Source organism: Akebia trifoliata, chromosome 9 (assembly GCF_017979445.1).
Source record: "Akebia trifoliata isolate Shusen 1 chromosome 9, ASM1797944v1, whole genome shotgun sequence".
In the NCBI taxonomy this organism is placed as follows: Eukaryota; Viridiplantae; Streptophyta; class Magnoliopsida; order Ranunculales; family Lardizabalaceae; genus Akebia; species Akebia trifoliata.
The window spans coordinates 18,454,682-18,465,945 of record NC_141383.1 but is presented as its reverse complement, the minus strand read 5'-3'; the positions used below and the strand labels follow the sequence as shown (position 1 = coordinate 18,465,945).

Sequence of the window (11,264 nt, the reverse complement as noted above, 5' to 3'; positions counted from 1 at the left end):
ATGGATTATTGGCCTAAAGGCCAGAACAAGGTAACTGTTTAAACTAGGGTTACCCAATTCCTTAAAAAAAGATGCAATCGTGAACTGGATTGAACCTAACAGGTTCGCCGTATAATTTTCATTTCACTAAAAAATCTTAAACCCCTTCAACACGTTAATTACATTTGAGATGTTCCCCTAAAATTTCAAACTAATAGCATGCCTCTTTGACCTTAGTCCTTACTAATAATAATAAACTAATGAAGAATCACCAAATAAATGATAATACTAATAATAATAAAATTTTTATTTATTATTCGCAAAATTGTCATTTTCAATCTCTTTTATACCTTACTACTGTCCTAATCTCTATCTAATCCTTACGAACCGGGTTCATTCGCAAGTGGCAAACCAAATGAACCCACAAATTGGGTAACATAGGTTTGAACACGTCTGATTTTTGGGCAATTGTATTATTTTCGATCCACATAATAATGGCCAGGTGATGAGTTTTGATTCGGCAAAAAATGGTGTGCTCTTTTGCTTAAAGAAAGAAGCATCAATAACATAGTATCCCTACAAATGCCACAAATCTAATGGATTGGGATTATGTTACTATAGGTCCTCCCTACAATGAGGTTTGATTGGCCCAAGATGACCCTATTCAATGTCCTCCACATTTTTTTCTAAATATTATTACCTCCTAATAATAAGACAATAAGATGGTGATCATCCAATCACGTAAGATTTATCTAAAGAAATCAGGTAGGACCAGGAATGGTGGGTCCCACCCCCTGATATATGCCATGTGTACAAGTGTAGTATTCATTCAACTGCTTTAAGATATCAATATTAATAAATAAAAAAAAAAAAAAAAAAACCCTTTAATAATTGAAGATGAAGAATGTACAATGTAGTAGTAGCAAGAGTTCGTTTAGAACATGGAACCCTTTCTTATAAGATATATATGAAATAGAAACCAAACAGAAAGACCAAAGGAACGCAAGCAGGCTTCTTCATCTCCTTCAAGCCCCAACCATGAAATCTTCCACTTCAGGCATTTAAATAAATCACAAAAAATGAAAGAAAAGAAGAAAAAAATAATAATGATTAACCTTCATAAATTTTTAACTAAAACAGAAATATATATAGAAAATAACCTAAATAAAAGAATAAAAAATTATATCAATGTAAAATGTAATGTTTTAGAGCAATACCCAAACCCCAGCTTGACTAGGAGGAGCAACAAGTAGTGATTTAATAGGAGCTCCCTTCAGTCCAATTAGCGAGTAGAGTGAGCGGAAGGAGTTGCTCCCACACCATGCATCTGGCTAAACTTATATCTTTCATTTTTTTTTTTGATCGATTCCTCATGTTTTTCATAATTTGAAATTCGAGAATAGTAAGTGTAGCCGAATGCATGAAGTGGCAGCTCGAACCACTCCTCGACCCTCGGTATTGGACTAAATGGAGCTCCTCGGCACCACCTACAAAAAAAATAATGTAACTTATAATATACAGTTAGTAACGAACAATGGATGTATTATTTTTTTATCTTTGTAAAATGGTCCCTCCATCCTTCACTGGTTCCTTAAATATAGCTTTTAGCTGGTGTAAAAGATGTTCAAGTACATGGCAGACAAAAGAGCTTCATGAGATTCTCTACATTTCTTTTATACTTTATATTTTGGATTTTGTTTGGTTTGTTTGTTTTGTCATGATTCGAATATTTTCAGTCTATAAATTGTATTATAATGGTGAACTTCATATAGATTTGATAAAAATTGAAGAAAGCTGCTTTCTACACCCCAATTCTTACTTATTACATCACAATTAAAAAGTGAATGTTTTGAGAATAAGTAAGAGTTGGGGGTGCCAATAGAAGCTCTCTTGTTATTTTTTCCAACCAAGATTTCTATTTTTTGGATTTAAAATTTTATATGAGTTTAATCATAATTATAAATAAATACTGAAATTGTTCAAACGATGTTTTAATATTTTGTGATATTGGAATTATAATGTGTGTCAAATCTTTGTACTGTTTGAAGACTAATAATCAGTAAAGAGTCTATTTGAATTTTTTTATCTTCCCATCAACATCAAATTAACATTTATATCTTTCAGTCTTCTTGACATATTAATACTCATAGTTATAATTTGATTAATATGTCATTTAAACTTGGTAAAATAATAAAAATTAAATTAAATATCTTTTTTAATATACTAAATTTATTTTTAGTTTTTAATATACTAATATTAATATATATATATATATATATATATATATATATATATATATATATATATATATATATATATATATTAATATTAGTATATTAAAAACTAAAAATAAATTTAGTATATTAAAAAAGATAGTTTTAATAACGGTCTATTTTACTTTAAAACGTGCTCATTGTATGATAATTCAAATTTTTAACACTATTGCTCTTCTTTGAAGATAACCGAGAAAGGTTTTAGATTGGTGAACTATGATCAACAAACCCAAATCCTAACAAAGCAAACCTATGAATCAAATATCGTATATTTTTTTAAAAATAAAAAATATAAAAAGATGGATTTGGATTTGCAATAATCTTGGTAATATTAAAAGTAATAATTGAAATAAGAATTGTAATAATTTTGATAAACTACTAGTCAAAAGAACACCTCTATCTCACAAAGAGATAAAAAGGGGTCTATGAGTCCAAGGATGTCTTTATTCTTGTTTGGTCGATGAAATCTTTGCATCACAGATTTAACGTACACTCTATTGTATCAAATCAAGTCTGTGGAAAAGACTCCCATGTACTGTACTGCTCAGATCCACCATATTAAACTGTCCACCGGTTCCACCAATCACAATCGTTTATTAAACCCTTTTGGATGGATGATCAAATGGTGATGGAAAAAAGAAACTAGCGTGATTAAGTTACTAAGGTGGCCCGAGACATATGTGATCAATCTTGAGGTATCTATGTCGGTTTTTGTTTCTGACTCTATTTACCTGCAAAGCATAGTAACACTTTAATCATAAGATCAGGTTATTGGGAAGAGATATTATATTGCCACAACAACTCTTACTAAGAGCACACCAACATACATATGAATTGGGGTGCTCTTAGTTAAAGTTGGTGTAACAATAGAATCCCTTTACTAGAAAATAGTTCTGGAAAATGACATATATGCTCTTATTACTCCATTTGAGTAAAAAGCATTGGTGAGATCATAGTTTTGAAATTTGAGGAGAGAATATTTCAATTATTTAGGAGTTGTCATATCAACAATTTGGATTTTAAAGACTCATGACTGTGATGATTGTATTTATTATTATTAATTTTTAATAAAAGTTCCTTTTGACACTAGTAACCCTTTTCAAAATATGGGCCTAAAATGGGTGACAATAGACCGGACCAGATTGTTAATGGGCCAACTGGGGTCCATTTTTAATTGGACCAAGAATGTAAACTAAGCCTGCTCAAAGTAGTGTGCAAGCCCGAATCCGCTTACTTATTAAGATTTAGGTTTTTTGAAGCTATGCAACTTAAAACTTAGTATGGGCTCTAATGAATGAATACTATCTCTCCATTCCATTTTGTTCAGAGTCACATCTTCTATTATAATAATAGAGTTCACATCTGTGTTCCCTATCTCAATTTACTTATTTTTTTATTTTTATTTTTTTTGTGAGGGGAGGGGGGGGGGGGGGGGGGGGGGGTTTCATATCAAACTTTTAGGACCTTCAACTAGAATATTTCTCCTAATTAGAGTTGTAATTAATTTTCATTGGACATGCTTAAACTGTCTCAGCAGACTTTATCTTAGTTTATCACTTATTGGATTTACTACTACATTTTCTTAAATGCAATCATTCCTAATTTAATCTTCTTTGTTTATTCATTTATCTTAATATCATCATTTCTACGATCCTCAAGTTATTAACATGATATTTCTTGATATCTCAAATTCAACTTTATAAAAGCATAGTTGGTTTTACAACTATCATATCCAATTTTTCTTTTTATTTGATTAGTATGCATCTATCACATATAACTTGATAAGTGTTGACCTAACTATCTACTTCTGATCATATGGACACCAACGTATTCTTAATCTCTTTATCCTTATCTAAATCTACCTTCAAACTTCAATAGCAAGATAGGATTAGTTTTTGGGATCCCGATCGAGATTGAAGATAGTTCACGGGGCGGAGCTAATAAGGAGACATTGAGGGCAATTGCCCCTACTCAACTTTTTTGAGCATTTTAGATACCCTTGAATTTATGCTTAAATTTGAGATATCCTTACATTTTGAACTACTAACATGTTTGACCTTGTTGCCTCCACTCCCTCATCTTCCTCCAATTTTTGCCCTCTCCCCCTTCAATTAACTATAAGTTTGCCTCTCTACTAAAAGAAAATCCTGGCTCCGCCCCTGATAGTTCATCACGTTCAAGACATGAATAGAACGAGATGGAAGACCAGCATTTGAAACCATGGCCTAGCTTGGTATGCTGCAAATTCTTTGATCCCAAATGTAAATAGTTTTCTAAAATCAATTTTATGGGTTCTTGGTTAAATGTAAATGATTTGCTTTGTGAAAATTTTACATAGACCATCGACGTGCTTAAGAAATTTTAGCATATGATTTTGTGGCACAAAAATACCACAAATCATTTGCATATAAAATTATAAAAAATATCTTTAATAAAAACAAATTAAAATTATAAAAATAGTCCTTACATTGCAATAACATTCATATGAATTTACAAAAATGCAACTCATCAAATATATTTACTTATATATGAAAATTACAAAATAACCATCATCAATTTTATTATGAAAATATCCCTCATCACGAGGGTTTTTTTTTGTAAATTCATATGCATGTTATTGTAACAAGTATCGAAGATATTTTTATAGTGTAAATAGTTTATTTGATGATGGATATTTTTTTATTTCCCAATATGTAGTTGTAGGAATATATTTATAAAATCTTGTATAATAAAGGTATTTTTGTAATTTAAATAATTTTTTTTGATAAGATCAGGTACAATAGTAAATTTTCATCACAAGCAAATGATTTGTAGTGTACCATGTAGGGCCCATGTTTCGAATAACTGCATTTGGTGTGAGAAATTTCTGCATATGTTTTTAATAATAATGGCTAGAAATCAGTAAGAATTGCTAGATAACTACGGGGTGTACAGGATCTCCACCTATCTATGATTGACCTTGATTGGTCAGGTGACATCAGTTGTTTTCTTTTTAAGAGATCAGAGCCGTTGATTATTAATAGAACGGTTTACAAACGCCAATTGACAAAATTTAAAAATTTCAAAGCCATACAGAGCTTCCACCCGAAACATATAAATGGCCCTCTTCTTATCTCTCCTTCAAAGAGTGAGACACTCCAAAGCAACCAATCCTCTCATCTCTGGATTTAAATTCATCAAATTTCGGGAAATTAAAGGAATTATTATTTTTATTTTTTTTGTAATTTTGTTGATTATCTTTCGAAATGTTTCTGTTGGATTGGTTCTATGGGGTGCTGGCAATGCTAGGGCTTGCCATGAAAGAGGCAAAGATCCTGTTTTTAGGGCTTGATAATGCTGGAAAAACCACCCTTCTACATATGCTCAAAGACGAGGTAATTATCGATCTTTCTTTTTAATCAGTAATCATTTTTTCGGGTTGATTTCAGGTCTTTTCTTCGGTTTTTACAATTTTTGGATTTTGGATTTGGATTTGGATGTGATGATATTGTTTATTGTTTATTATTGTTGTTGTTGTTGTTGATGATGATGATTGGGTTGGGGTTTGTTGGGATTAATTGATTGATTACTAATCGTTTTTGGGTTGATTTCAGTTTTTGTTTTTTGGGTTTTTTTGTGTGTGTGTGTGTGTGTGTTTCAGATTTGTATGTGTTGTTGTTGTTGTTGATGATGATGGTGGTAATGGATTGGGCAGAGACTCGGGCAACACGAACCAACACAACATCCGACATCAGAGGAACTAAGCATTGGGAAGATTAAGTTTACAGCCTTTGATTTGGGCGGTCATCAGATTGCTCGGAGGGTTTGGAAAGATTATTATGCTCAGGTACTAAATTTAGTAATAATTGCACTTTTGTAGAGTATTTGGTTGTTAATTTTGTTATGTTCAATCACATTTTTTCAATAATTATATATAAAAAAAATCCTTTTTTTAATCATCCTATCGATATAATGTGAAGTTTGATCTTATTCCGGATCAGAGACAGTCATCTCCGAGTTATGGTCGTCTTCAAATTATGGTGTACCTTGACGTGTCAAACAAAATGAATTGAACACATGTAAAGGATCAATGTGTCCCTTTGACCCATATTATAACCAAAAAAATATAAAACATATTTTTAAATACATGAATATTATCTTTCAATTTATGTCAAAATTGGTTTGAACCAGTTTGGGAGGTTTGGCTCATGGGAATCAAATTGGATTTTGTCAAATCGGATTAGTTGGATACTGATTCGATCTCGAAATCTGGTTTTTCAAACCACATTGAGAAGGCTCACAAACATATAGAATCAAATTTACTGCTGTGCTACAACTTAGAACAGTACCATGTTAGAATATATCGAATTTAGATTTAGGAGGGATTATTATAATACGATGGGCAGAGCTACTAAAAGCATTGTTAGTGGCTAAAGATAGGAAATGATTGCGATTAGGATTCCAATTGATTAGAAATATTGGTAAATATTCCCTATCCTTAAATATGTTATCTTTATTTAAATGACGTGACTTTATGAAGTGGGCGTTGTTGTCACATGCGATCACATGTGCTACTTTTTATCATCAAATTGCATATGCCATGATGGCATTTGCGATTTATTGAATTTGGATCATTATGCCAACGCATACAAAAGTTTACGATGGCATACTGCTCCAATGGTCAAAGATTTGACTATTGGAGCATTAAGTTAAATTCTCTCTAATCTGTATTTCCTATAAATACCCTATTTCCAAGCCCCATTCCCACGTCATCCTAAGCAATTTCCTTTACTCTTATACTCTCTATGAATTTTTGAGTTTATGCATGCTTACATATTTGTTAAACATGCAAATATAGTATACAATAAGGAAATTGGTTATATAATATTACAAAAAAAATTTATTCTAGAGTTATTTGTTAAACATTCTTACATCATGTGCATATGCCACGATGGCATATGCACACAAGATATGCTTGCTCGCAAACAATAGCATATGCTATTTGAGAACATTGGAGGTAGGGGGGAGTTATCTTTCTTTGGTAAGAGTGTCGTTAGAAGAGATGAATCACAATTCCAAGTGGCTTACTCTTACTGAGTAGGAAAATCATTAATAGGTTTAATTACATTAAGTATGAATAAATGAAGACCATTGTTTGGACATTGTCAACAGTTATTTCATGAATGTGGTAAAAGACTTTCAGGATGTGCTTATCTTCAAGATTGTTCAAACATCTCATTTATTCCTTAAAAATAAATAAATAAATTAGGGATATCTCTGAGATGAGATTTATGTCCCTATGGGAGTGTACAGGATTATTGCCATGAGAATTGACCAAATTTCTATCTTGGATGGGATTCTCATTATATAATGAATTTGTCGATTCTAGGATTAAATTAGGAGTATTCACTATGGAAAAATTGTGATAATATTAGCAGAACGTTCCTAGATTTTTCTCTTGGTAGGAAGCATTTCGGTGGTCAGATCCTCTGCTTATTTTTCCATTTGTGAATGCCACCCCTCCACCCCATGTAGGTTACTTTAAGAGTACTAGGGGTTATATGGGGATTTTTCATCCCCATTTCTGTTTGGTATTGTTGTCAAGGTTTTGCGTAGGATGGTGTCAAAGTGTAGCAAAGGATAGTTATTTGCAAGGTTTTTTCAACTATTGATGGTGGGCCTATTATCTCTTATCATTAGTATGATGCTCTTAGTTTTGGGTAAAATTTATGTGTGGGGGACATTGGGAACATAGACTTGTTAGCATAGACCTTAGGGTGTCGTACCAATTCGTTCCATGTTACCTATCTTGGCCTTCCCTTAGTTCTAGTTATAAGTCAAAATCCCCATGAAATCCCATGTTACAGTTTCAGGTGCAAGTTGGCATCTTGGTCTATGTACATCTAAAGGGGGTAAATTGGTGTTAGTCAAAAAAGCATGTTGCCCAGTCTTCCGTTTTACTATGTCTCTTTTTCCTATTCTTACAATCATAGTTAAGAGACCAAAGAAGATCATCATAGATTTTTTTAAGGCATGACTAGGATGATGCTTTTAGATTATTGTGGGAGCAAGAACTTGCACTTAATCAACCTTCGGCACATGTCACCTTGAGATATGTGCATGTTAAAAAGTCTAATGTCATGAAATGGGGGTTGAGTGTTGCAATATGTTGAGATTCACGAGAAAACTTGAGAAGTCGGGGAGTCGTGATATAACGTTGGAGTAGCTGGGAACCATGAGAAGTCATCTTGGAATGTGAGAATCTTCTCTTGGGATCTTCTATTCAAGAAAATATTTAACAATTGGGAGTTTGATTATATGGCTACTCCCCTTTCTAGCATCTATGGTTCATTTGATTCCTCCTCATCTTTGAGAGAAGAGTGTGGCCATTGAGTGGAGATGGTACTTTTCTAGTAAGTTCTTTCTACAGGTCCTAGAATATTTTCCATTCTTTTTGTCCTACTTCTTTGTATTAGGTTCTAAGTTTGTTTATATATATGGAGGACGTCATTGGACACAACAAACCATTTGAGAATCATAGAGAAAATCAAGCTAATTGTAAATTCGATCATACACTTACTCCTAAACCATTCCCTTGTTCATGTCAATTGGAGCCCCGTTTTTCAATTTGATATTTTTTGGACGATGCCTAGTTTTGTCATGTGCAATGAAGGCCGCTTACTGCGCCATTTGGAAAGAACATGCAAGTTGATGGTCCTAAATGAGCAAAAGGAAGACCAAAAAGAGTGCGGATGAGCTATTTTGATAAACATGAACACAAAAAATTAACGAAAGACATGGCATTCGATATAATTGAATGGAAAAAAATAACATTTGTTCAACCGACCCGAAATATATAGGGCAATACTTTGATGATGTACACTCCTCCTTGAGAAGCCAGCTTCTTTGGAGGATGCTTTCCTTGGCAGGTTGTTTGGGAATTCGGAAGAAAAGAAATGGTGTTTTAGGGAAAGGGAGAAAACATTCAGGAAATTATTCTCAACATCAAGGTCTAGATGTTCAAGTGTTATTTGTGTTTAAGATGCGTGCGGAGATGTCCTTGGAAGACTTGTTTTTCAGATGGGACATCACATTCATGGAGGGGTTGTAGTTTTGTTGCTGTTTTTCTATGGTTTATGTCTTCTTATTTTGTTTAGGAATGTCACCTCCCTCAACATTGTTTTGGAATTTTTTCCTTTTCAATTAAAATCTTATGCTTGTACAAAAAAAATTAAAAAATGGAGAAATGCAAAATATCAAAAATGGAAAAACCCATACATCATCCGTTATTGTGCTTTCTTTTGAAGCCTATTTTCAATGTGCTCTGGACGTGTAGGTGGACGCTGTAGTATATTTGGTGGATGCAGTAGACAAGGAGCGCTTCCCTGAATCAAAGATCGAGTTGGATGCATTACTCTCAGATGACACGCTTGCCAACGTCCCATTCCTGGTCCTTGGAAACAAGATAGACATCCCTTATGCTGCTTCAGAGGATGAGCTTCGATATTGCCTTGGCCTTGGAAACTGTACAACTGGCAAGGGAAAGAACAACCTCTCTGGATCCAATATTCGACCCATTGAGCTCTTCATGTGCAGCATCGTTCACAAAATGGGCTATGGTGATGGTTTTAGGTGGTTGTCACAATACATCTAAGGAGCCGGTAAATAATAGAAGTTTAGGTTTGAACTGGGCTTTTAAGATCCATTTTGATCCCAAGATAGATTGCTAAAACAATGTTTATTCGTTCTTCTGTTTATCGATATTGAATCCACATTGGGATGTTATAACAGCTTATTTTTTTACGAGTGAATTGTGGCTATATATTTGATGAAGGCATCTTTGGATTGCCTCCATGGCCAGTGTCATAGTTTCAGTAGGGTATCTGTTTAATCCAAAGAGGCCTTCCATGGAGTTGAGAAGTGTGTTTTTGTAATCATGCTAAGTAATAAGTATTGTGAGCTGAAATTTGGATTATTATTTGGTAAAAATAGTTTCTAACTGTTGGATTCTATCAAAATGATTAGAATATCCTCGTACAAAATGGAGCACCATTTGATATATTTGGACTTCTAGTAAAATACTAAATTTTGAACAATTTTTTGGCAGCCCTCATTTAATAGAAGTAGAGTTTGCACGGGCATCCTCTTTGGGATTTAAGGGGGTAAAAATGGAAAAATAATAAAATTTTAAAAAGTATAAAGAGAAAAATAATAAAGTTGAAAGGTATTATTAAAAGAAGTGTTAAAGAGGTAAATACATCTTTTTTTGGGATTAAAAGGGTAAAAGAGGAAAGATGATAAAATTAAAGAGGTATTATTAAAAATGGGTGTAAAAAAGAAAAAATAGTAAACTTGGAGGGATATTATTGAAAATTGAAGGAGTGAAGGGAAAAAACAATAAGATGGGCCTCACTCCATTAAAATTAGATGAGACGTTTATCTCTCATAACTAAAGTACGAGTGAGACCCACCGTACTATTTTATTATATAAGAAACATTAAAAAATAGTTTCATATAAAAAATAGGAAAAATATTTATAAAAAAAATAGAACTTAATTGTTGAAGGGTATAAGTGCAATTATAAAAATTTAATGATGGTATCAACCAAGATATTAAAATTTAGTGAGATTATAATCATCATTATTATCAATTACCCATAAACGTATCCAGTGTACAAAAAAAATTGAATCGTTTTATAAAAAGTTTGTTACCCACTAAACCTTACTTTATCAAGTTTGCTACTCAGCAAAGTTTGGAGTGGGGATCGAAGATTCCACATTATAAAATTCAAGTTGATTCGGCTTATTTGTTATTTAACATACATTGGAGTGGATCCTACTCACATCAATTTTTAGCGATGCTATAAAAGACACAATTCTAAGAATTTTGAAAAAAATATTTTAAAAAAAAATTTAATTTCAATTTGAAATTTGGGAGTTTGGTAGTTGTTCATTTTCAATTTCGATCGAACACGAAATATATATATATATATTTCTTTAATTTGTTTATTTTGAATCTAAGTTTTTCCATGAA

General features: G+C 32.5%; 1 protein-coding gene across 1 annotated transcript; it reads left to right on the top strand.

The window, feature by feature from the left end:
* Window positions 1-5,351: 5,351 nt before the first annotated feature.
* On the top strand, window positions 5,352-10,184 carry LOC147394489 (small COPII coat GTPase SAR1A-like). The gene is made up of 3 exons (XM_086453790.1): window positions 5,352-5,626; window positions 5,947-6,078; window positions 9,568-10,184. Exons 1-3 carry the CDS (start codon window positions 5,498-5,500, stop codon window positions 9,883-9,885), a joined length of 579 nt encoding a protein of 192 aa, XP_086309916.1. The 5' UTR covers window positions 5,352-5,497; the 3' UTR covers window positions 9,886-10,184.
* The last annotated feature ends 1,080 nt before the right edge of the window (window positions 10,185-11,264 follow it).

What these genes read in the sequence shown, in the direction of transcription:
- LOC147394489 (XM_086453790.1), top strand. Translation starts at nt 5,498, where the DNA reads ATGTTTCTGTTGGATTGGTTCTATGGGGTGCTGGCAATGCTAGGGCTT. An exon ending in TACATATGCTCAAAGACGAG is followed by an intron (nt 5,627 to 5,946) that starts GTAATTATCGAT and finishes TGGATTGGGCAG; the next exon opens with AGACTCGGGCAACACGAACC. An exon ending in GGAAAGATTATTATGCTCAG is followed by an intron (nt 6,079 to 9,567) that starts GTACTAAATTTA and finishes CTGGACGTGTAG; the next exon opens with GTGGACGCTGTAGTATATTT.